Genomic DNA, 25,223 nt, shown 5'->3' with positions numbered 1-25,223 from the left:
CGTTTTGGGGGGGATTTGGGGCTTTTCGGGGAGCGGCGGGCGGGGGGTGTGGCCGGGGGGCGTGGCTCATGAAATGATGGGCGTGGCCAGGGGCGTGGCCAGGGGGCGGGGCCGGCTCTCGCCATCTTGGCGCGGAGCGGCCGCACCCGGCTCGGCCCCGGCGCTCGGCCCGGGGCGGGCGCTGCCCCGCCCGGCATGCGGGGCCCGCCGGCCGCCCGCGACCTGCTGGACGACGCGGACAACGAGGAGGACGTGTCGGGTAGGCGGCGGCGGAGGGCGGGGGGCACGGACGGGGCGGTGGCATCGCTCCCATCCCCGTGGGTCCGGCCGTGCCGCGGGCGATCCTCGCTGTCCGCGCTCCCCGGACCGGAGCGCTCTGTGCCGGCTCCTCATCAGTAGCCGGTTCCCCCTCGGACCGTGCCCGTGGACCGGCTGGTTCTCCGGGCTGGGCTTGGTGCAGCGGTGCCCACCCTGTCAGACCTAAAGCAGCACAGCATGAATCAGTGAATCATGGAATCCCAGGATGGGTTGGGTTGGGAGGGATCTTAAAGAGCATCCAGTGCCACCCCTTGCCATGGCAGGGACACCTTCCACTATCTCAGGTTGCTCCAAGTCCTGTCCAACCTAGTCTTGAGCACTTCCAGGGATGGAGCATCCAGAGCTTCTCTGGGCAGTGCCAGGGCCTCTCAGGAGTCGAGTGATCAATACGTCCTGACCACCCCAAAGTGTTGTTGCTGTGTGAGCTCAGAAATCAAAAATGAAGACACAGGCCTAAAGCTGTGTGGAGACTGGCTGGGATGCCCTGGGTTTGGGGAGATAATGATGGGAAGGGAGGTGTGCACTGGCATCACTGCCTCTGCCCAGGGTCTCTGAGCTGGTGAGAGCAGCCCAGAACAGCCTGGCAGCTGTGGCACCCATTTTCCACACAAACCCTTCCTCTCCTGCACTCACTGTGTTTTTGTGAGCTCTACCTGGGGATCAGAAAGGTGAAAGCCAAGTGCTTTTACCTTGCAGGAGAGGCCACAGAGCTCTGAGTCCTGTGGCCTGAATCTGCTGCTCGGGTGTGCTCCTCTGTCATGGTGAGCATGTCGTCCTGTGCCTGTGCAGTCCATCCATGTGAGCTGTCCCTTTTGTCCCCAGAAGAAGATGATGGGGTGCTGGAAGGATTGGATGAGTTTTTTGCAGAAGACCAAGTTGTGGTGCAGAAAAAGAAGAAATCCAAGAAGCTGAAAGATGGCAAGGCTGCCAAAATCAAGAGGAGGAAGAAGGAGGTAACACTGCATTTTCTCACAGGGGGCTGTGGCACAGAGGCAGCAGCTCTGAGTGCTGTTGGCAAGCAGCTCTTGGGTCTCTGTGGATGGAAAGAAGGGTCATGACACCCCTCTTGCCAAGGGAGCTGTAAACAGAGGGGCTGGATGAGGAATTGCATTGAAGTGCTGTGGGCAGGAGTGTGATGAGCTGCTGGTTGGAAGACAGGTGATTCCATCCTGCACTGCCTCTTGCTGGCCCCAGGGAAGCTTGTTTCCATCATGGCCCCAAGGAAGCTTGTATTTCTTGTGGCCATGGTGATGCTCTCTTTCTGCAGATACCACACAGACCCTCTGCCCCTTGTGCCTCTCCCATTCTTAGGCACAGCTTTTTCCCTATGCTGTTTTCTGACAGGGAGAAAATAAAACACAGCTCCAAGGTATTTTCACTTCTGCCCCTTTGCTGTTGCTGCTGACCTGCCTGAGCGCTGCAGCTGTGTGTGCAGCTTGTGCTGAGCCTGGCTGCTGCTGAGCTGGGGATGGGGAGGAAACAACAGGCTGAGAGCCTCCATTTTTTTAAATTAATGCTTTGTGTGGACAGCTCTAACCAGATTCCACTTGGGGGAGACTGTCCCCTCTGTCAAAGCCAGGGAGAAGCTGGAGCTGTTGGCATGAAGCAACACCCAGGCTGTCCTCATGGTCTGGGGGTAAAAGATGGGACTTCCTTTTCCTTCTCGAGAGTTTTGGGAGCAGATAAGCCTTACTCCTGCTAGAGGACTCTCTCTAATGACTTCTTTTTCCCATGGAAAATGGTCTCAGTTTATGGCCACTTGCTCTGGCCAACAGGGCGGTGCCAAGCAAGAAATTGCCAAACTTTGCTGGATTTCTCTGAAATGAAAGCTGGCAGCAACTAGGACCCTGCAAGTCCTTAGAGCCCCAAACACCACCTTTAATCTGATCCCCAGACCCTGGGGAATGACTGCTTTTACCTACAGAAAATGGCCTCAGCTTACGGCCACTCACCTTGGCTGACAGGGCGGTGCCAAGCTCGAAATTGGCAAACTTTGCTGAATTTCTCTAAAACAAAAACTGCCAGCAACTGGGATCCTGCAAGAGGAGGGTGGGAGTGAAGTGCAGGCTGTGGTGTGAGCCTGGTGCTTGTGCCTGCTGTGATCCCCGGGTGTTATCCAGGCTGCCCTGCCGTGGGAATTTACCGGAGCTGGAGGCGATGCACGAATCCTGCGGGAAAAACCCGCTTGGAACAGCTCGGCTGTGTTTGGAACCCCAGCACAGGCAGATGAAGGTCCTTGGCAAGGGAAGGCAGCGGAGAGGGAGATTCAACCTGTACTGCAGCAGTTCCCATGGAAACCAATTATCCTGTGCCCAATTCCAGCTGTTCCTAACCCTGCTGAAGGAGAGGCGCGGGCTGCTCTGAGGATCAGCATCCCGGGCAGGAGGGGCAGAGGGAACCGGGATGGGGCTGGGCGCTGTCTGCAGTCCTGGCTGGAGCCCATCCCTCAGCCCTGCCCAGCCCTGGTGCCTCTCAGTGCCCCCAGGGACCTGGACAAGCAAGGAGGGAACCTCGTGCAGTTCAACAGAACCATGTGCAGGTGCTGCACCTGGATCATGGCAATCCCTGATATCAATCCAGGCTGGGTGATGAGCAGCTCTGCTGGGAAGGGTTTGGGTGTGCTGGTTGGTAGGAGGCTGGATGTCACAGACATCTTTTATGAAAAGTCTTTTCTTTAGGATTTTTCCTCCTGAGAAGCTGAGAGGCCTCATGAACAAAATGTAAATATTGATTATCTGCTGCTGTGGAATGCAACAGGTGGATCTGTGATTGGTCTCATGTTGGTTGTTTCTAATTAATGGCCAATCACAGCTGGCTCAGACTTTCTGTCCGAGACACAAGCCTTTGTTATCATTGGGTTTTTTTCTATTCTTAGCTAGCCTTCTGCTGAAATCCTTTCTTCTATTCTTTTAGTTTAGTTTTAATATAATATATATAATAAAATAATAAATCAAGCCTTCTGAAACATGGAGTCAGATCCTCGTCTCTTCCCTCATCCTCAGACCCCTGTGAACACCATCACAGCTGGACATGCCCTGGCCATGTGTGTTGGCAGCCCAGGGAGTTACCTGAGTGCTCTGCCCCTCAAGCAGCCACGTTCCTTGGGGTGGCAGTTAGTTCTGTTACAGTCAGTGTTGAGCAGTGGGTCATGATCTCTCCAGAAATAAACAAAAATATCCCCTGGGCAGTCCTTGCTCTTCCAGCACAGTGTAGCCATTGAAGCCTGCTCCTTTCTGGCTGTGAGGAAGGAGAATGCATCCACTGGAGATGGGTGGTTTCATGTGGGAGGAGAGTGAAGTGGGGACAGGCTTGTTCCTTCACTGTCCCTTTCTGTTTTAGGGGAGCAATGATGAAATGTCAGAAAATGAAGAGGAGATGGAGGAGAAATCGGAAAGCGAAGGGAGCGACTATTCTCCCAACAAAAAGAAGAAGAAAAAACTGAAAGACAAGAAGGAGAAAAAGCCAAAACGGAAGAAGAAGGAGGAAGAGGAGGATGACAATGATGATGGAAGTTTAAAGGTACAAAAGAGCTGGTGCTAGTGCCTGAAGCCAGGCTTGGGCAAGGGGAATTGAGGGTTTCATGAGAAACCCTTGGGTTTGGCAAGGATGAGGCTGCAGGTGAATGACTGGGACAGGAGAAATTCTATTTCCTTTGTACTTATCTTCAGTGCAGGGAGAAATTGAGTTTCTTGGAGCTGTGAAACCTGCCAAGGCCTTGCATTGTGTTCCATGGTGGGGAGCATTTCCATGGTGCCCTGTTAATTTGTTTCTTGGGACTGCAGGAAGCATTAATTTGTTAATCGCTTCCGTGTGCTATTCCATAAATCCCAGAAACAAATCCCTGCATATCACTGACTGGGGAGATATGGAGCACATGGCAGAGCCAGCCTTGTGCTGCTCCTCTGCAGAGTTTGCATTAATGATGACTCTCTAAATCTCCAGGAGCCCAAGAGCTCAGCCCAGCTCATGGAGGAATGGGGTCTCGATGACGTAGATTACGTTTTCTCAGAAGAGGATTACCATACTCTGACCAATTACAAGGCTTTCAGCCAGTTCCTCAGGTAGGGAACTGTGGTCCTGGTGGGAGGTTTGGGCATTGCTCAATCAGCAGATGAAGTTGTGAAATCAGTTCTGCATCACCAGCTCCTTGTCGCTTCTTCCTCCCAACTCAGTCCTCAGAACTCCATTTATTTGGAGGATTGACTGGAAACAGCTGAAGCATTTGTTTCTCCTGCTCTCCAAAGCCCCATATTTTGTGTATGCTTATTTGAAAAGTTTAACGAGAAAAGCAGTGTTCATGAATTTCCAAAGCCCCATATTTTGTGTATTTTTATTTGAAAAGTTTAACGAGAAAAAGAGTGTTCATGAATTTCTGCTTGTACCATGAGCCTTTCACAGCAGGTATTTCAGGGAAAGGAAGTCTCTGAGGAGATTTAGGTGTGCTCCCCCCTTGCCTACATTTGCTTGAGGAAGCTCTGCTTTCTGCTGCCTCCCCATGAAACTCCTGCTGGGAATTTCACTCTACCACATCTTTTGGGCTGAAGTACCACATCTTACCCTCCCACATCTTTTGGGCTGAAGTACCTCATCTTACCCTCCCACATCTTTTGGGCTGAAGCACCAGCACATGAATGCAGCAGCAGATACACCACACAGCACTGCTAATCGTGGTTCTCCCTGTCCCCTGCAGGCCTCTGATTGCCAAGAAGAACCCCAAGATCCCCATGTCCAAGATGATGACGGTGCTGGGTGCCAAGTGGCGAGAGTTCAGTGCCAACAACCCCTTCAAGGGCAGCTCGGCGGCGGCGGCCGCGGCCGCTGTGGCTGCGGCTGTGGAGACCGTCACCACCTCCCCGGGGCTCCCCGCCAGCCCCCAGCCCTCTGCCCTGCCCACCGTCATCAGGAAGGCCAAGACCAAGGAGGGAAAGGGTGGGTAGCACTCATGGGGGGCTGCTCTTGCCAGCAGAGCTGGCACAAAGCTGCAGAGCACAAGTTTTCGGCAAACCGGGGAGGAAAAGAGGGTGCCAGAGGGTAATAGGAGCATCCTTGAGCCAGGTCTCATAAGATCTTTGAGGTATCACCTAAAATTACTTACCTAAGATGGCTCGGCTACCTTTGGAAGCATAAAATTGGCAGGATGGCTCCTGTTGCAGTGTTGGAAACAAAAAGCTTTTAATAAATGGCAAAATAACAAACAGGGAAAAACCAAGCCAGGTGCAAGAGGTTCTAGCTCCTGGTAAAACAACATACAAAAGCCATTAGTTTCTTTGTTCTCTTCTTTTTCTGGTAAATTGCCTAGGTGAGACTTTTTGGCTTCTGTCCAATTAGCTATCCTTAAATTTGAGATGAAGTCTATTATGCTTATGAGATGTCTTTTTACCTAATTGAGAAGAGAAACTTCTGGGCTTCTCTCCTTTTTAAAGGGACAAAAGATAGTTTTGTCAACAGGGGGCACATTCCTGTACCAGAGTGGTGTCTGCAGCTCCCATTGGCCTTGCAGAGGCCCTTGAACCTCTTCATGGCTCATGAACCATGGCAGATCAAGCCTCTGGGTCTGCTGGATGTTTGGCAATTTGTGGCAATTAATTAAGCTGAGCAATAATGGGAAAGTAGAGGGATCTCCCTTTGTGTCGTGTTCTGCCTTGGGAAGTTGCTGTTCTGCTGTGCTGGGGGGTGATTTGGTGACAGTTGTTTGTAGAGTAACAGACAAATTTTCAATTTCTGCAGGTCCAGGTGTACGGAAGAAAATCAAGGGCTCCAAAGACGGGAAGAAAAAGGGGAAAGGGAAAAAGACGGCAGGCTTGAAATTTCGGTTTGGAGGAATCTCCAGCAAAAGGAAAAAGGGCTCCTCTGTAAGTTTGCAGGGCTTTGGGTCTGGGAGGGAAATACTGGGACAAGCCCTTGCTGGGGAGGTACACCCACCCCACATCAGGGGTGTCACAGCCTCACCTGTGCCCCTTTTTGGGGCCCTGATCAGCACATCCCCCTGCACCCTGTCCAGGCTCAGGTTTGTGTGACTCGTGTTTGGCTGCATCTTTTGCTAAAACCACATGACCCTGTTTACTTTCAGCAGTGCGGGTGATAATGCCATCATTTCAGATTTCATTTGCAAAGGAATTCTTCAGGGCTTGCACTGCAGCTGAACCGTGCACCACGGAGAATGCTGGGATGCTTTAATTGCATTAGCAGGGCCTGCCCACGGCAGCTGGAGTCCCGTGGCATTGCTGGAGCTGCCCAGCCACAGCTCACTGGGCTCTTCTCCGTGCACCAATATCAGGAGTGTTTCAAGGAGTTAACAGCATTTTAAACAATAATTTCCTTAGATAACAAGTGATTGGAGGTGGGGCTTTTCTAGGGGTTAATAATATTGGTCAAACACCCTGTCACAGACATCTTTTGTGAAAAATCCTTTCTTTAAGATTTTTCCACGTGGGAAGCTGAGGAGCTTCAAGAACAAAATGTAAACTATGATTATCTGCTGCTATGGAATGCAACAAGTAAATCTTTGTTTGGCCCATGTTGGTTGTTTCTAATTAATGGCCAGTCACAGTGAGCTGGCTCGGACAGAGAGTCCGAGCCACAGATTTTTGTTATTATTCTTTCTTTTTCTATTCTTAGCTAGCTTTCTAATGAAATCTTTTTTTCTATTCTTTTAGTATAGTTTTAATATAATATATATCATAAAATAGTAAATCAAGCCTTCTGAAACATAGAGTCAGATCCTCATCTCTTCCCTCATCCTAAGACCCCTGTGAACACAGTCACAACACCCTCAGCTCACTGTGTTGCGTTTCCAGGCTCTAATTTCCATAACACAACCTGTTTGCAAGCACATCTGTGTGTTGAAGGGCAGGAGCCACTCATTGCTGCAGATTTTCAATCATGTATCACAAAAAATTCCTCCCATGCTCTAGAGCCACAGGTTCACCTTCCAGAGAGTCACAAAGAGCAGGAGGAGCCTGAGCACCTGGTTAGGATTGTGCAGGCTGGGGATTTGCATGCTTGAGTAAGAATTCAGATGCATTATTGTGTTTTGACTCCATGGAATGCTGGGCCTGTTTTGACTCCTTTCATGCCAAGTGTGAATGCCTGCATGCATGGACACAGGAGGGCTGAAATGGGTGTCAAAAGAGAGAGAGGGAGCAAAGTTCTGCCAGGATCTGGGAAAAGGGGCCTTTGGATGCACAGGGTGGGAGTGTAGGGTTGTTCCTCTCCAGGAGAGCAGTCCCAGCAGTGGAATGACAGCTGGAGATGGGATGCCAGCACTTGGACTGGGTGTGCTTTGCTTTTTCCCTCTGCAGAGCGAAGAGGAGGAGCGGGAGGAATCCGACTTTGACAGCGCCAGCATCAACAGCAGCTCCGTGCGCTCCGAGTGCTCAGCTGGGCTGGGGAAGAGAGGGAAGAAGAGGAAAAAGAAAAAGAGGAGTAGGCCATCCTCTGTACTCTGTTCCTGTTCTGTTTGCATCTCCCTGTTCTGGTGGTGCTCCCCTGGCCCGTGCAGCTCCGGGCTGTGTCTGGCACTGAGGATGTGCCCGTGCCTGTTGGTGTGAGTGGAGTGTGAGGTGCTCTCTTGGTGCCCAGGCCCTGCTGCTGCTGGGGAGCTCGTGCCTGCCAGGAGTTTGTGGGGTCTCCAGGGAAGTGATTTTCTGAGGAACAGCCCCTGGAGAGATGTGGCTTGTGGTGTGCTCCCAGCAGAGCAGGGCAGGCTGTGGGTGAGGCCGTGTGGAGGTGAGGGATGCTTTGTCTGTGTGAGCTGTGCAGTCAGGCAGAGGCAGGTGGCAGAGCTGTGGCAGCCATGCAGGGACAGGGAGGCATGTGAGCCAGGGAAGGGATCTGTCAGGATCTGCCAGTGTGACCACATTTGTGTGTGTGTCCCTTCGTCCTTCCCGGGTGGATGTTGTGCCATGGCACCTCTGCAGAGCAGCCCCCTGTGCTGAGCACGTTGCTTTTCTGTCTTGTGTCCTTGTTTGGGATGAGATATTTCAGATCCAGGCACAACATCCTTTGGCTTCTTAGCTTTTATGATGGATTTTTGCTTCCAAGAAATGGAAGAGCAATTTCTGAGCTGGGGATCAGTTAGGGTGTGATGCTGGCCAGCCTCCCTGTTGGCTGGTGAGGCTGGGCTGGCTGGCTAGCCCCGTGTGTGAAGGGCATTGCTTGTGGCCTTGAGGGCCCTGGTGCTGGAGGTAGGCAGCTCCTGCTGCGTGCTGGAGGAGTGCAAGGTTGGAGTTCCATGCCAGGAGTTTGTGGCAGAGCTGGGAATTGAGATGAGCCATTCTGGCCCTTGCAAGATCTCGTTCCTCTGCTCCTTTTCCCTTCCATGCTGTGTTGAGAGTGCTCCTGCCTGTGTGCCAGGGAGTCCTGAGGAAGAGCAGAGTAGTCCCAGGAGAGGAGTCCTGTCCTTGGCCGTGTCACCCTTGCATGGTGCGTTTGGTGCTGGTGCCTGGGGAGGTTTCTCTGACCGGCCTCCCTTGCAACCTCTCCAGGTTCTGGCATTCTCCATTGAGAGCCTGAAGGAACCAAAGGATGATACAGTGTGGAGAGAGAAAGAGAGACAGAGGTGAGATGATGATGCTGTGTGCAAAGGTGAACTGTGCTGCTGAGGGACAGAGAGGTAGTGGGAATTAACAGGAGGGGTCTGAGGTGAAATGCTGTCCTTATTTCCTTAACTGTATGGTAGAGGAGCACGTGTCCCATTCCCTCCGGGAGAGCTGGCTGCCCTGCCACCCCACTGACTGTCCCCTGTCCCTTGCTTGCAGTTGAAGAGGGGGATGGCTACGAGACCGACCACCAGGACTACTGCGAGGTGTGCCAGCAGGGCGGGGAGATCATCCTGTGTGACACCTGTCCCCGCGCCTACCACCTGGTCTGCCTGGACCCCGAGCTGGAGAAGGCCCCCGAGGGCAAGTGGAGCTGCCCCCACTGTGTGAGTGGGGTCGGGGTCCCCTGGGAGTGGGTGGCCTGGTGGGGAAGCCCTCGGGTTACACTGGCTGTGCTTCCCCAGGAGAAGGAGGGCATCCAGTGGGAGCCGAAGGAGGAGGAGGAGGAGGAAGAGGATGGCGGTGAGGAGGAGGAGGAGGATGACCACATGGAGTTCTGCAGGGTGTGTAAGGACGGAGGGGAGCTGCTGTGCTGTGACACCTGCCCGTCCTCCTACCACCTCCACTGCCTGAACCCGCCACTGCCAGAGATCCCGAACGGGGAATGGCTCTGCCCACGCTGTACTGTGAGTGTTCCATTCCCTTTCCTTACTCTGGCCCTGCTCCCACACCTGCCTGGCCTGCCATGGCTGCTGCTGGCCCTCACAGCCCTGCCCTGTGCTCCAAACCCCTCTTTGAGGAGTGTCACTGCCAGATGTGTGTGCCTGAGAGTGCGGGGTGGCTCTGGAAGGCTCTGCTGCCTCTGTGGTCTGCCTGTGGGAATTGCTGGCTGGGAGTTTCCTGGCCTGGTTCCTGATGGGATGTCAAGCCTTGTTTGATATGTAGCCTATAAAGAGGGGCCTTTTCTGCCTGGTGGCAAGACCAGAATATCTCATCTCAATCCCCCCATGGGGAATGCAGAATTGTCACGGACACTTCTCAGGCACCCAGTGCTGGCCGCTGTCCGCTCAGCACTGAGCTCCCCGTTCTACCCTCACTTCCCCGTTTGCCCCTGGCAGGGTCTCACCTTAAACACTTCCCCGTTTGTCCCTGTGCCCCCAGTGCCCTCCCCTGAAGGGCAAGGTGCAGCGCATCCTGCACTGGGCGTGGAGGGAGCCGCCTGCTCCGCCGCCGCCCGCCGCCGCCCCGCAGCAGCCAGCGCTGCCGCCGCCCAAGGCGCTGGAGGGGATCCCGGAGAGAGAGTTCTTTGTGAAATGGGCCGGCCTGTCCTACTGGCACTGCTCCTGGGTCAAGGAGCTGCAGGTGAGCCCAGGTGGCGTTGGTGCAGAGCCCTCACCCAGCCCTGTGCCCCGGGCTGAGCGTGGCTCCCCTGTGCTGCAGCTGGAGCTGTACCACACCGTGATGTACCGCAACTACCAGCGCAAGAACGACATGGACGAGCCTCCGGCCTTCGACTACGGCTCTGGGGACGAGGACAGCCAGAGGGAGAAGAGGAAGAACAAGGACCCCCAGTATGCCAAGATGGAGGAGCGGTTCTACCGCTACGGCATCAAACCCGAGTGGATGATGATCCACCGCATCCTGAACCACAGGTCAGGAGCCTGAGGGAAATTCTGCCATCCTTCTGCAGGGCCAAAACCTTGGGCTGGTGGGATTTCAATTTCTGGTCTCTGCTGAGGTCTCTCTTCCTTGGAGGTTTGTTTCTAGGCTGAAGCTGAGGCTGGAAGGGAATCCATGCTGCCTTACTTTCATTTCTGCTATGTTTCATATTAAAAATAGAGTTATAGCAAATTTCCCAATTTTCCAAGCATCAAACCTGAGTGAATGATGATCCACCATGTCCTGAACCACAGGTCAGGAGCCTGAGGGAAATTCTGCCATCCTTCTGCAGGGCCAAAACGTTGGGCTGGTGGGATTTCAGCTTCTGATCTCTGCTGAGGTTTCTGTTGGCTTGGAGACTTGCTTCTAGGCTGAAGCTGAGGCTGGAAGGGGATCCATGCTGCCTTATTTTAATTTCTGCTATGTTTCATATTAAAAATAAAGTTATAGCAAATTTCCTAAAGGTGGATGCACAGTGTTCCACTCTCTCCAGTCATACTGTTTGGGTCCTGTTGCAGCCTAACCATTCTGTAAATTCTGATGCTGAGGGGAAGAGTCAGCATGTGGCTGACTCCCTTACAGACATTGACATTGATATTTCTTTTCTGTAGAAGAAATTCCCTGTGAATGAGATGTGCTGTGCAGATGGGCTTTCTGCATCGAGTGGCTGGAGATGTGTTTTTCTTGAATTTCTACGTTTCAAGTGGCAGCTTGAAATATCAAGCAGCAGCAGCAGCTCTGCTGGAAGGCTGCGTGGCAGGAAAGAACTAAAGCTGCCTGTGTGATTTTCATGTGAGCTTTACCTTGTCCACTAACAAGGCAGCAGATTTCCCTGTAGGCACAGAGTTAGACCTGGAAGTGTGTTTATTCTGTTTTTGGTGTGAGCAGAAATTCATAGAGTGGTGAATTCTGCAGGTGAGAGGGGAAGCATCCATCCAGGTATCCATCCAGGCCTCGTGAAACAGGGAAATGAGGTTGTTAGTGGAATGGAAAAGCAACCTGTAAAGCTTAATTGTTTGACACACACAGCTGAATAGGCATTTCTGCTGGAAATGTTGATACTTTATGTTCTTGTACCTCAGCTTGGATGTCCTGGTCTGCAGGTGAAGGCAGAGGATGAAGCATCCATTTCTGCAGAAGCAGATCATGGAGAGCTGCTCCCAGGGGCTGGTGGCATTCCCTGATCAGCTTTCTGTGCCCTGTGTTGCAGCTTTGATAAGAAGGGAGACATCCATTATCTGATCAAGTGGAAGGACCTGCCCTATGACCAGTGCACCTGGGAGATCGATGACATAGACATCCCCTACTATGAGAACCTCAAACTCCTCTACTGGAACCACAGGTGTGAGCCCAGAGCTGGGGAAACTGGGCAGGGCCAGGGCAGCCCCTGCAGGGGTTTGGGACAAGGGGGATGCAGAATTGCCCCATTTTGAGCACACTGCTGCTTGCAGCGATTTCTCTTCAAAGACAGGTGGAGGCTGGCCCTCCTCATGTGCCATTTTGGGGCTGCTGGGCCATCTCACCTGCTCTTTTCCAGCCTGTGCTCCCCTTCCCCTGTGTCTGCATTGCCATGACATTCATGGTCTCCATGGCCATGCTGCTGCCTGTGGTTTTGGGGGAAAACCACACTATTGTGAATTTGCTATTTTTCATTCAGGAGACTGTGTGGATTGTTGTAAGGGGAAAATCAATGCCCTGTGAGTGCCCCTGCTAACAGGGCCAGAAGAGCTTCTGTGGGGAGAGGGGAAATGGAGTGTGGGAGGTGTTTCTGTCCCTTGGCTCAGAGCTGATAGAAGGGTGACCCCCTGCCATCCCTGACGTGTGCTGGCTGTCACAGGGAGCTGATGCTGGGGGAGGACACGCGCCCTCTGAAGAAGCTGAACAAGAAAGGGAAAAAGCTGAAAGAGGAGAAGCTGGAAAAGCCTCCAGAAACACCTCTTGTGGATGTGAGTGAGAGTGGTGGGGACTGTGTGGTGGCATGGGAACCTGGAGGGAGGGGTGGGCTGTTTGTGCCCTTTTCTGGTTCCTTTGGGGACCTTGTTTCCATTGCAAATTCTGGAGTGGTGTTGCTGTGAGGAGGCTGGGCTGTGCCAGGGACGGTGTTTGTGTCTCTTTTGGAGCTGTTGGATGTTACAGCCCTAAAGAGGGCTGTGCTTGGGTGCAGGGGAAGCAGGGGCAGGTGGTTTTCACTGCTCTGTGCCCTGGCTCTCCTTTCAGCCTACAGTGAAGTTTGACAAGCAGCCGTGGTACATCGATGCCACGGGAGGCACGCTGCACCCTTACCAGCTGGAAGGGCTCAACTGGCTGAGATTCTCCTGGGCACAAGGGACAGATACCATCCTGGCTGATGAGATGGGGCTGGGGAAGACAGTGCAGACCATTGTGTTCTTGTATTCCCTGTACAAGGAGGTGAGTGGAGCACCCAGGGTTTCGGGATGGCAAACTTAAATTCATTTTGCTTGGTTTTTCTTGCTAGACCATGATGCAAAAGGTACAAGGGTTGATCTTTGCTGTTTATAGCTTAGTTTTCATTATTGTTTCATCTTTCCCTTACGGTTCGTAGTCTCTATTGCAGCAATGGTGTGTTTTCAATTGCCTATACTGGGACTAGTAAATGCTTTAGTTGGGTGTGGGGAGTAGCTTTGTTATTCCAGCTCATGTTGATTGGGCTGGAGTTTGGCATCAGGAGGATCTGGTGTTAGCAGACATCTTTCAGGGAGATCAGCCTGGGCTCTGTGTCCCTGAGCAGGGCCACTCCAAGGGGCCGTACCTGGTCAGTGCCCCCCTGTCCACCATCATCAACTGGGAGCGGGAGTTTGAGATGTGGGCGCCTGACTTCTACGTGGTGACCTACACGGGGGACAAGGAGAGTCGCTCGGTCATCCGGGAAAATGAGTTTTCTTTTGAGGACAACGCCATCCGCAGCGGGAAGAAGGTCTTCAGGATGAAGGTGGGAGCTCAGGGTGTGCCTGCCCCTGCCCTGTAGCCGTGATGTTTTCTGAAAAGTCTTTTCCTGAGGATGTTCTCCTGAGAAGCTGAGAGGCCTCAGGAACAAAATGTAAACATTGATTATCTGCTGCTGTGGAATGCAACAGGTGGATCTTTGATTGGTCTCTTGTGGTTGTTTCTAATTAATGCCCAATCAAAGTCCTGCTGTCTGACTGTCTCAGTCACAAGCCTTTGTTATCGTTCCTTTTCTATTCTTGCTAGCTTTCTGATGAAATCCTTTCTTCTATTCTTTTAGTATAGTTTTAATATAATATATATCGTAAAATAATAAATCAAGCCTTCTGAAACATGGAGTCAGATCCTCATCTCTTCCCTCATCCTAAGATCTCTGTGAACACCATCACACTTCCCTTAACCTGCCAGTAAGAAAGGGAGAGGAGAATTTGACCTGGAGAAAGTCCCTGGTCAGCTTCTCACATAGGGAAGCTGGCATTGTTTACAAATGCAGATTTGTGATGAGCTTTAAAGATTTCTGCCAGAGCTTTTCTATTTCTGTAGCCCCTGGCTTGGTTCTCATGTTGGGGTGTTCTGCTGGCACAACTCAGCTCTGTGCCAGGCAGTGCAGCCCTTCCCATCTTGGACCACATGCAGCAGCAGCAGCAAAGGTGGAGTCTGTCCTGTTGGCCGCTCTTATCCCTGATTTTCTCTCCCTCTTGCTCCTCCAGAAGGAAGCCCAGATCAAGTTCCACGTCCTGCTCACATCCTATGAGCTGATCACCATTGACCAGGCAGTGCTGGGCTCCATAGAGTGGGCCTGTCTGGTGGTGGATGAAGCACACAGGCTGAAGAACAACCAGTCCAAAGTAGGTGCCAGGTGTTTGTGAGTGATTTTTTTTTTTGGCTCTCTTTAACATCCTGTGGCATTAAAAGCCCTTCAGCAGCAGGAGAGGCAGCAGCCTGGCTGCTATCATGGAAGGGAACTGATCCCTCTCCTTCCTTTCCCCTTTACCTGAGGCTCAGTGCAGTCTCCAGCTCCTGGGCTGTTCACCCAAGGAGGAGACAAGTGCTGTGAGCCAGGGATACACAGGATTGCTGCCTGTGCTCAGTGGGAATGGCTGGAAGCAGGACATGAGGGCACCCTGCTCTGCGTGCCCAGCATGGGGGTCACTGCTCAGTCTCCTGCTCACTGCAGAGCCCACAGTGACACAATGGTTCCTTGCAGTCCTTGTCACCCAAACTTGTTTCTTTTCCAGTTCTTTAGAGTGCTGAATAGCTACAAGATCGATTACAAGCTGCTCCTCACAGGGACTCCGCTCCAGAACAACTTGGAAGAGCTCTTCCACCTGCTCAATTTCCTGACTCCAGAGAGATTTAAGTAAGTTGCACTTACCAGGCCATCAGGGTGGCTTCTCACAAGCATTATATCTTCTCTTGTTCCTCAAAAGCTCTGCCCTGGTTTTTAACTCATAAAGCTGCAGATCCCTTTGCTTTCACCTGCCCCTGTTGCTTAGTGCCATGGGGCTCTGGCTGCTTCCACAGCAACCTGGAGGGGTTCCTGGAGGAGTTTGCAGACATCTCCAAGGAGGACCAGATCAAGAAGCTCCATGACCTGCTGGGTCCCCACATGCTGCGGAGGCTCAAGGCCGATGTGTTCAAGAACATGCCGGCCAAGACGGAGCTGATCGTGCGTGTGGAGCTGAGCCAGATGCAGAAGTGAGTGATCCCAGGGGTGCCTGGCTTCCCGCAGCACGCTGAGGTGTCACTGGGGATGGAGGGGTCAGACCCTGCTGGGGCCTGCTGCAGGAAGAGTGGGAGTGCTTTGTGTCTCACCAAGAGCAATGTTCCATGTGGTTGAGCTGGGCTCTGTGCAGTGCTTGGGGCATGGGAGGCTGCCAGTGTGGCTCTGGGGGCACAGAGAAAACACTGAATCCCCTTCTCCTATTCCTGGCACTAGGACATGGCCTGTGCTGCTGGAATGCCTGGGCCAGCCTGGAGTGTTGCTTCTGCCCCAGCTCTTTTTCTCTAGGCTGACCTGTTCAGCATCAGTGGCATCTCCTGCAGCTCAGGGCACTGCCAGGAAGGGCCTGTCACTTCTTCCCCCTGGCTGGCACCCAGCAGAGGGTGGTGGTGGAGGTGCAGTGCCCCTCAGTCCATCCCACTCACTGCCAGGGCTGAGATCCCCCCAGAGCAACTGGAAACACCCAGCCCTAGGTGCTGAATTGCTTTAAAAACCTTCCAAATGTCCCTTTTGCATCTTCACTAGGGGGGTTTAATTCAGTGTCCTCCTGTTTGTGCCAGTCCCATACCTGCCCCAGCTAACACAGTGCCTGTCCCATCCTCCCTGCTGCAGGAAATACTACAAATTCATACTGACAAGGAACTTTGAAGCCCTGAATTCGAAAGGTGGTGGGAACCAGGTCTCACTGCTCAACATCATGATGGACCTGAAGAAGTGCTGCAATCACCCATACCTGTTCCCTGTGGCAGCTGTGGTATGTCCCCTGTCTCAGAATGTTGAGTTGCAGCTGCTTCCATGGTCCTGCTTTGGTTAGCACGTGGGTTTCCATGCAAGTGGTTTCATACAAGGACCTTATTTTCTGTTTTGGAAATGCAAGTGAAGTTCTCCATGAGGTTAATGCAGGTTGTCCTTGTGGGCACTGACCATGGTACCTTTACAGGAGGCCCCTGTGCTACCCAATGGATCTTATGATGGGAATTCTTTGGTCAAATCTTCTGGGAAACTGATGCTGCTCCAAAAGATGCTGAAGAAGTTGCGGGATGGCGGTCACAGAGTTCTGATCTTCTCGCAGGTGAGAGCAGGGAGGGATAATAATAAATGCATTTTAAAAGGAATTTGTTTAAATTATGTATGGGAAATTTGTGCTGGGAACAGACAGAAATAGGTGGAATAGCTGGTGACAGCTTCTCCCCCAGGCAGCCAAGGCAGTAATGGTGCAAGGGCTGTCCCAGCTCACTCCTGAGGGACTGCCTGTCGTGTTTAAGAGCTGTTAGCTCAGGATGGGAAAGAGACAACAATCACAAGGCTCCTCTTTGGGGAGGGACAGTCAGACACAATTCCTTCCTGCTGGCAGAGTTGGAAGATGGGATGTGAGTGTTGCTCCTCTGGCAGCTGCCTGTTGGCTGTGCCGCCACCACTGAAACCTCTGGGCTGTGGGCAAGGACCATGCTGGGGCAGGGCAGCTCCCCAGGGGAGGCAGGGCTGTTTGGCCATGCACACCCTCTCATGCCATGGTCACCTTGCCCTGTAGATGACAAAGATGCTGGATTTGCTGGAGGATTTCCTGGAGTATGAAGGCTACAAGTACGAGCGCATTGACGGGGGCATCACCGGCGGGCTGCGCCAGGAGGCCATCGACAGGTTCAATGGTACCCACCTTCCTGCCTTGCTGAGGGGGCCATGGGGGGCATGGCAGTGTGTGGCCAGCAGCAGGGCATCTGCCAGTGCCCAGAGCTTGTGCCACACTCGCAGGTCTGGCTTCCTGTGGCACGGTGGGACTGCTTATACCATGCCATTAAGCCCTTGAATTGGTTCCAACATGGAACGCTGAGTGTGCCAGCAGCTGTTCAGCTGGAGGGGCTCCTGCCCTTCCCTCCAAGATGACAGAGCTTCCCCTTTGCTCTGGAGCTGGGTTCTGCAGCACCTGGTTCGCAGGGAGCGATGTGTTTTCACTCCTTGACACCCCTGCCTCTTCCTTGTCAGCTGTGGGAGCCATTCTGTCCCTCTGAAATGGTGCTGCTCCTCTCTGTGAGCTGTGCTTCCTTCTGTCTCACCTGTTCCCACTTCTGGGTTTGTCGTTCTCAGCTCCTGGGGCTCAGCAGTTCTGCTTCCTCCTCTCCACCCGCGCCGGTGGTCTGGGCATAAACCTTGCTACGGCCGACACTGTCATTATTTATGATTCTGACTGGAATCCCCACAATGACATCCAGGTTTCTGACTTTCCCTTTTCCTTCCTGTGTAGTAAGTACCTCTCTGGCTGTGCCCTCTCTTTGCCCACCCTCACTGGGATTTCAGTATCTTCCCTTGAGAGCTGCTGACACTTTCTCCTGTGTTTGTGGGTGTTTCTGCTTAGCAGTCCCTTTCCCTCACTGTCTCCTGGCCTCTCTGCAGTCTAGGAGACACCTGGCATATAAAACTGTGACATTCTCACTTCTCCCTCATACTTTCCTCAACTGGGTGCCTCTCAGGCAGCTTGGAGGGTGAGAAGCATGGCCCTGTTGTCCATGTGGCCACCCTCTGCAGCTCTGTTCCCTGCCTGCAGGCGTTCAGCAGAGCTCACCGCATCGGGCAGAACAAGAAGGTGATGATTTACCGCTTCGTGACCAGGGCCTCCGTGGAGGAGCGCATCACCCAGGTGGCCAAGAGGAAGATGATGCTCACACACCTGGTGGTGCGCCCGGGGCTCGGCTCCAAGTCAGGCTCCATGACCAAACAAGAGCTGGATGACATCCTCAAGTTCGGGACAGAGGAACTCTTCAAGGATGATGTGGAAGGTGAGGGGATGCTCTGAGTGGGGCAGGGCTCTCTCTAAGCTGCTGGGGCTCACTGTTCTCTCCCTGTGCCACAGGCATGGTGTCTCAGGGACAGAGGATTGCAATGCCTGATGCTGTTACCCCTTTCTCAGACACACTGTCAACAAAAGCGGGTGCAGCAGCCCCTGGCATGAAAAAAAAGCATGGTAACACCCCACCAGGTGTGTAGCCCCTCTTTGCTGGGACTTATCCCCTCACCTGAGCCTGCCTGGCTCTGGAGCAGACTGTCCATCCCCCTGATCTGTGCTTCTGCTCCCCTGGCTCTGCTCTCAGGTGACAATAAGGATGTAGATGACAGCAGTGTGATCCACTATGATGACGCTGCCATCTCGAAGCTTCTGGACCGAAACCAGGATGCGACGGACGACACGGAGCTGCAGAACATGAATGAGTATCTCAGCTCCTTTAAAGTGGCCCAGTATGTTGTGAGAGAAGAGGATGGTGTGGTAATGTGATCAGTATCATGTCTTACAATCACCCCTTTGTACATCCCTCCGTGTTCCCTCTGCTCCCTCTGCTGTCCCTGCATGGGGCAGGACCCTCCCTGCTCTCTCCCTCTGCTCGAGCTCCCTGTCTCTGGCTCTGCAGGAGGAGGTGGAACGGGAGATCATCAAGCAAGAGGAGAATGTGGACCCTGACTACTGGGAGAAGCTGCTGCGGCACCACTATGAGCAGCAGCAGGAGGATCTGGCCAGGAACCTGGGCAAGGGGAAGAGAATCCGCAAGCAAGTCAACTACAATGACACCTCTCAGGAGGACCAAGGTACGGCCACAGGTGCTTGGCTCCTGACTGGGCTCACTGACAGACAGAGCTGTCACTTGGTGTCTCTCTGCAGTTGGTAGATTGCCTGGATCTGTACTTCCCAGATTCCTAAACTTTCCAGTGTAGAAATTTTCAATTTTTTTTTCTTTTTATTTGTTGATCTGTAAACTCTGGTTTTGCTGGAAGAATCTAGGAAAGACATGTCTGTGGACAAAATATTTAAAATTTGGTTTTTACTGCATAACAGAATGCTAATTCTGTAAAACCTGAGAACATGATTTCCTGTTGCTGTGTCCCCCTCTCCTGCTGCCTGGCAGTGAATTTCTGTCATACCCACAGGCAGGCTCTGACCTGTCCAGCACATCCCCCCCAGGCAGGGCCCTCTAACCTGGCCTCCCTTGTGTTCTGCAGAGTGGCAGGACGAGCTCTCTGACAACCAGTCAGAGTATTCCATTGGCTCTGAGGATGAGGATGAAGACTTTGAAGAGAGGCCAGAAGGCCAGAGTGAGTTGATGTGTTTGTTGATACTCCCCTTTGATTTGAAAGCATCAGGAATAGCTGGGTTAGAGGGACTGGTGTGCCCAGGGCTTCTGTTCAGGGGACTGTGTCCCTGCTTTCTATCAGGTGAGGAGCTTTCCAGGGCAGCCAGCTTCTTCCTTGACCTTAGCAGGACTGATCTGGTCCACCACGAGGACCAGGCGTGGTTCCCCCTTGCCTGTTCTGGCCCGGGGAATGGTGGCTGGAAGGGACCCTGCAGTCTGGGCAGATGCTCTGATGGGTTCTGCTCCCATCAGGAGGGAGGGCAGGGAGCCTGGGGCACATGAAGTGTCTCTCCTGGGTGCCTGGCCCATCCATCACTGAGGCTGCTTGTCTCTAGGTGGCAGAAGACAATCACGGAGACAGCTGAAGACTGACAGAGACAAACCTCTCCCTCCTTTGCTGGCAAGAGTTGGGGGAAACATCGAGGTGAGCCTCATCCAGAGCATGGCCAATGTTGTTCCCAGGCTGCCTGAGGGCTGGATCCCTCTGTGCTGAACCACTGGGACATCAGTCCTGGTACAGCTGTGGGGCTCCAGGGAGCCCTGTGTTGCTGAGGCCACTCTGTGATTTTTGGTTTCCTGCAGGTTCTGGGTTTCAACGCCCGGCAGCGCAAGGCGTTCCTGAACGCCATCATGCGCTGGGGAATGCCGCCCCAGGATGCCTTCAACTCCCACTGGCTGGTCCGGGATCTGCGGGGGAAGAGTGAGAAGGAGTTCAGGTACAGAGCTGCTGGCAGGCAGGCAGGGCTGGGAGCCTGCACCCCTTCTCTGTTGTTGTTTCATTGAGTGTCTGTTTCATTGAGATGTCATCTCTTGTTCCCTTCCTGGGGGTGAGAATTCCCGCATCCATGGGTGATGGGATCTTGTGTGTGCTGGGTTGGGCAGGGAGGCCACGGGCCAGGACTGAGGTCTGGCTTCCCTGCAGGGCATATGTGTCCCTGTTTATGAGACACTTGTGTGAGCCTGGGGCTGATGGTGCTGAGACCTTTGCGGACGGCGTTCCCCGGGAAGGGCTGTCTCGCCAGCACGTGCTCACCCGCATCGGGGTCATGTCACTAGTAAGGAAGAAGGTGGGTGAGTAAAATTATGAATGGGCCTTTTCAAGAATGTTGTGGACGCTTTTCACAATGGGGTGGGTGCAGTAATCCTGCCAGCACAGGATAAGCACTACTCTGTGGATGAGTAGCCTGTACATGCTGACTCCGTGGCACCAGCTGGGCATGTCCCTGCTCTGTTTGACCTGACCATGTGTGTCTGTCCCAGGTCCAGGAGTTCGAGCATGTCAATGGGAAGTACAGCACCCCAGACCTGCTTCTGGAGGGCCCAGAGAGCAAGAGATCCAGCGAGGTCGTGTCTTCAGATCCCAACACACCTGTCCCAGCCAGCCCAGCACACACACACGCGGGGCCAGGGGCCCTTGCAGGTATCCAGGGGGTTGTGGCTGGGATCTGCCTTGGGAGGGAGGTGGTTTTGCAGGTGCTTTACTCATCAGGCGATGCTCAACAGCTTCCAAGCTTTGCTCTTCCTACAGACAAAACAGAAGCACAGCTGGTGTTCCATGAGGAAAAGGAGCTGGTGGAACAGAAGAGCAGAAAGGTGTCTGACAGCCAGGTGAGGTGGCTTTGCTCAGCATCTCCTCCAGGGAGTTTTCCCTGCTCTGCATGGGAGCTTGGGGTATTCCCTAGCGAGGCTCATCTGGGATGGGTGCTTGGCCTTTTAGGTACCTGCAAGTGGTGAGGTGGAGAGTGAAGAGCCCCCAGAAAGCTGTGACAGCAAGGAGAGGCCAAGGAAAGAGAAGCAAGAGGATTGTGAAAAGGCTGAGCCTTCCTCTGAGCCCCTGGTGAAAGGTGGGACTGTGTATCTTCTCTGTGTCACTATGGGGAACCTGAATGTCACAAATTTCCTGCAGAAATTCCTGAAAAAGCAAGTTGAAAATTGCATTAAATGGTCATTTTGAGGGGCATTTGTTCCTTCAGATGTCTCAAGGAAGAGGGAAAATGAAATACATTTATTTGATAAAATGCAGAAGAATGTTCTCTTTCAGCATCTTGAATGTGCAAACAATAGTTACTTTACCTAAAAGGGAAAGTCTGTCTGGATAAGTAGGTTGTTCCCTGCAGAGCATTTTCCATGTCAAACATTTCTTGCAGGCCTGTTCCCTCCTGCAGACGAGGGGATTCAAGAGCAGGAGAAGCCTTTGGAGAAGGCAGAGCTGAGCAGCAGCCCAGGGAAGGGGGAGGATAAAGAAGTCAAACCAGGTGAGGCATGAGGCTTTGGAAAGAGGAGAGTGGAAAGAATTCCCAGAGTGAGGCCGGTGCCTGGCACAGTGACAGAGCGTGCCACAGTGTGCTGGCAAAGATGCCACCAGCACCACTGGTGCTCAGGAGCCACGAGTGGGAACAAGACCCTGTTGGGGTGGGCACTGCCTGTGTTAACAGTGGGACCTGCTGGGAGGGGTTGGTGGCTTTTGCAGCAGTGGCTGGGCTGTTAATGGGTGGGTCTGGTGGTGGAGCACAATTAGGCCAATTCCTTGTGTTTGCCAAGCAGAGGATGGCAAGGAGGAGGAGAAGGAACCAAGTGATGCCCAGCAAAATGGTGACAAAGAGGAAGAGGAGGAAGGGAAGAAGGATGACAGAAACATTAACTTCAGATTCATGTTCAACATTGCTGACGGTGGCTTCACAGGTAAGAGTGAGAGGTGAGGTGTTGGCCTGTTCTGCAAAGCTGCTGCAGAGGCTCTGAGCCTGTTCAAGCAAGGTGACCCCTGCGATGGGCCATGGGTGGGCTGGTGCTTTGCTGGCAGCAGCAGACCTGGGTCTGCACTGTGCCTGTGCTCCTGAGAGCTTCCATCACTCACCCTGCCCCCGTGCTGTGCACTGACCTGCAGTCCAGCTGCCTGACCAGGCTGTCTCCCTTCTGCTCCTGCTTCCACAGAGCTGCACACGCTGTGGCAGAATGAGGAGAGGGCTGCCATGTCCTCTGGCAAGATCTACGACATCTGGCACCGCCGACACGACTACTGGCTGCTGGCAGGAATTGTCACGTACCCTTTGGCCTGGCAGAGCAGGAGGCAGCGAGGCTGGAGAGGCCTCTCTGGGGGTGTGGGAGCTGCAGTGATGAGCAGGGAGAGGGTTTGGGGCCATGGTGTCATTGTGGGGTGGCGAGAGAGGCCTCTCTGGGGGTGTGGGAGCTGTGCTGGAGCTGCAGTGATGAGCAGTGAGAGGGTTTAGGGCCATGGTGTTACTGTAGGGTGGTGGGCAGGCTGTTGGCTGGCTGGTTCTGCCCTTGACCCTTCTCCCACACCAGCCATGGCTATGCCCGCTGGCAGGACATCCAGAACGACCCACGGTACGTGATCCTGAACGAGCCCTTCAAGTCAGAGATACACAAGGGGAACTACCTTGAGATGAAGAACAAGTTCCTTGCCCGGCGTTTTAAGGTGAGTGGCAGGCCCAGGGCTGGTGAGTCCTTGGTGGTGGGAGGACCAGAGCAGCACCACCCTGAAGCCAGGGGGGTTTGTCAGCATCTTCTGTGAGTGAAGTGGGGAGTGGACTTTGCAAGGAGCTCTGTTTTTACTGGTTTATAGTGGGGCAGGGTTTGGTCCTGAATTTTTGTCTTCTGCCCCTCCCAGTTGCTGGAGCAGGCCCTGGTGATCGAGGAGCAGCTGCGGAGGGCGGCGTACCTCAACATGACCCAAGACCCCAGTCACCCGGCCATGGCTCTGAACGCACGGCTGGCAGAAGTGGAGTGCCTTGCTGAGAGCCACCAGCACCTCTCCAAAGAGTCCCTGGCTGGGAACAAGCCTGCCAACGCTGTCCTGCACAAGGGTATGTGCCTGCAGGGCTGGGAAGGGCTCCCCACCCTCACCTGGGGAGCCAAGCCAGGAGGTCTCCCTATCTTGTGTTCTCTCTGACTGCTCCTCTCAGCTTGCTGGGTCTGACAGGCATCCCCTCAGGTCCCTCCTGCTTTACTTGCAGTGCTGAACCAGCTTGAGGAGCTGCTGAGTGACATGAAGGCTGATGTGACACGCCTGCCCTCCATGCTGTCCCGCATCCCGCCCGTGGCTGCCCGGCTGCAGATGTCAGAGCGGAGCATCCTCAGCCGCCTGGCCACCCGAGGAGGGGACCCAGCTGCCCAGGTCTGTGGGGACAGGCACAGAGCCCTCACTGAGAGGGTCATGGGCAGGGCAGGGCTGCAGGCCCGTGTCTTTTCTCCCTCCTTGCCTCCCCAGGGCTCCTTTGGCTCTGCCCCGATCTTCAACAACAGCTTTGGGCCAAATTTCCGTGGTCCTGGGCCAGGTGGGATTGTCAACTACAGCCAGATGCCTCTGGGACCCTATGTGACTGGTAGGCTGGGGTTTTGCTCTTGGGCAGAGAAATTCAGAGGGTGGATTTGGGTGGTCCGGGAGTGCTGCCAAAGGACACTAGTGAGCAAGGTGTTTCCTCTGTCACCACAGATATTTAGCAGTTCCCATGATTTTTGCCTGCAGCTCCCGCTCCTAGCCGAGGTAAGGCTGTGCTTCCCACTCTCTGTGCTGTTTGCTGGGGAACATGAAGGGGTGGGGGGCTAAATGGAAGCTCCATTTTGGGCTGCACCCCAGTGCCAGTATCTGACTGTGGCCTCTACCTCAAGCAGCCACAGTGGAGGTGGGAGCAGAATCTGCAGCCCATCCCAGGTGGGGTTGGCATGCGGGGAGAGTTCAGATTTGGCTTATGGACAGCCCTCCTCTCTTCTCACAGCAGCCCTGGGGGACAGCCCCCTGTCCCTGGCCACGAGCCGCTGTTGCCAGAGGTCGGCAGGGAAATTGTGCCAGCGTTGCCTGCGTGGAAGCCAAGCTGCTGCTGCTGCCGGCGCTGCCGCGCTGTCCCGCTCCCGCTTCAAGTGTGCTTTGCCTGCTGCGGCCCCCGAGGGAGCGGCGGGGCCGGGGGTTTGTGTCCGTGTACATTTTTTGCACTTTCTTATTGAAGACTTGAAGAGTTTGTCTGGGCAAGGTGGGCTGAGGGGAGGGAGGGAGGGCTGGAGCTGCGGTGTTTGTCTGGTTGTGTTGGCAGGTGTAGGGGTGAGTGGAGGCCAGTGGTGCCATGTCCCGGCCGGCTGTGCTCCCCAGCTTCCCCCTAAGGGCCGTCTCTTCATCCTGGTGGTGTTGGAGCAAGCCCACGCCTGTTGCTGCCCTGTTGGAATCCCTGGCACTGCTGTGGTGTGGCTGGGGGTCCATTTGTGCCGGGTTTGGGGCAGGCAGATGGAGGGGATGTGGGTGGGACAGAGGGGACAGCTGGAACTGGGATGGGGATGCCTTGAGCGTGGTGGCACCGGCAGCCGTAAGCAACGCCCCTGCATCCGCTTCGTGCTCTGTGTGTCCCGGTTTCTGTTCTGTGTTTTAATAAATCCTTTGGGAAGGACGCAGTGCAGTCTGGCAGGGGAAGGGATGCTGGGGGGCCTGGCTATGGTTTTGGTACCCCTGTTGTCCACACGCACATACGTGTCCACAGGAATGTACACAGACATGCACATGGAGACACAGGGACATGCACACATGGACAGACTGACATGAGAATGTGGTGTATCTACAGTTACTGTTATCTCTGCATGGTGCACATATATCCACACGTCTGCGTCATTCCCACACATGTACCTTTTCATATACAGCACGTGTAGATCTGTGTAGATATACACAGAACTGTTTCAAATCTACATGTGTGCATATATATCTTTATATGAGCATACACAGCTATAAATACTGATTTATTTAGCTATTGCTATGTAGGTATGTACCTGTACATGTAGACCTGTATAATATACAGGTCTATATAATGTATTTGTGGTTTTAATGTGTATTTGTGTACATATATACTTGTGAGTGTGTGTGCAGACACAGGTATGGGTAGATAATGGATATACGTACAT

At 53.6% G+C, this 25,223-nt stretch overlaps 1 protein-coding gene across 4 annotated transcripts; it reads left to right on the top strand.

Annotated features, from left to right (window-relative positions):
* Window positions 1-89: 89 nt before the first annotated feature.
* CHD5 (chromodomain helicase DNA binding protein 5) lies at window positions 90-24,718 on the top strand. Of its 4 annotated transcripts, none has more exons than XM_074558663.1 (42): window positions 90-259; window positions 1,144-1,271; window positions 3,658-3,837; window positions 4,261-4,379; window positions 5,009-5,247; window positions 6,046-6,170; window positions 7,620-7,743; window positions 9,078-9,244; window positions 9,323-9,544; window positions 10,020-10,220; window positions 10,299-10,510; window positions 11,728-11,859; window positions 12,355-12,463; window positions 12,735-12,926; window positions 13,267-13,467; window positions 14,192-14,329; window positions 14,720-14,841; window positions 15,006-15,179; window positions 15,817-15,958; window positions 16,145-16,276; window positions 16,736-16,853; window positions 17,290-17,414; window positions 17,747-17,978; window positions 18,053-18,178; window positions 18,291-18,463; window positions 18,606-18,780; window positions 19,192-19,284; window positions 19,658-19,746; window positions 19,905-20,038; window positions 20,245-20,389; window positions 20,583-20,742; window positions 20,851-20,930; window positions 21,040-21,166; window positions 21,470-21,577; window positions 21,867-22,004; window positions 22,254-22,362; window positions 22,626-22,758; window positions 22,951-23,146; window positions 23,297-23,457; window positions 23,551-23,665; window positions 23,776-23,826; window positions 24,059-24,718. In XM_074558663.1, exons 1-41 carry the CDS (start codon window positions 196-198, stop codon window positions 23,781-23,783), a joined length of 5,868 nt encoding a protein of 1,955 aa, XP_074414764.1. In that variant the 5' UTR covers window positions 90-195; the 3' UTR covers window positions 23,784-23,826; window positions 24,059-24,718. The 4 variants fall into 4 exon arrangements, with proteins under 4 accessions (XP_074414764.1, XP_074414763.1, XP_074414762.1 ...); XM_074558662.1 differs by having other exon boundaries at window positions 1,141-1,271; window positions 24,062-24,718; XM_074558661.1 differs by having other exon boundaries at window positions 1,141-1,271.
* The last annotated feature ends 505 nt before the right edge of the window (window positions 24,719-25,223 follow it).

The sequence above is a fragment of the Zonotrichia albicollis genome, chromosome 25 (genome assembly GCF_047830755.1).
Source record: "Zonotrichia albicollis isolate bZonAlb1 chromosome 25, bZonAlb1.hap1, whole genome shotgun sequence".
NCBI classification, from domain to species: Eukaryota; Metazoa; Chordata; class Aves; order Passeriformes; family Passerellidae; genus Zonotrichia; species Zonotrichia albicollis.
Note: the sequence above shows the minus strand (reverse complement) of the source record. Positions and strands in the feature narration are given on the sequence as shown.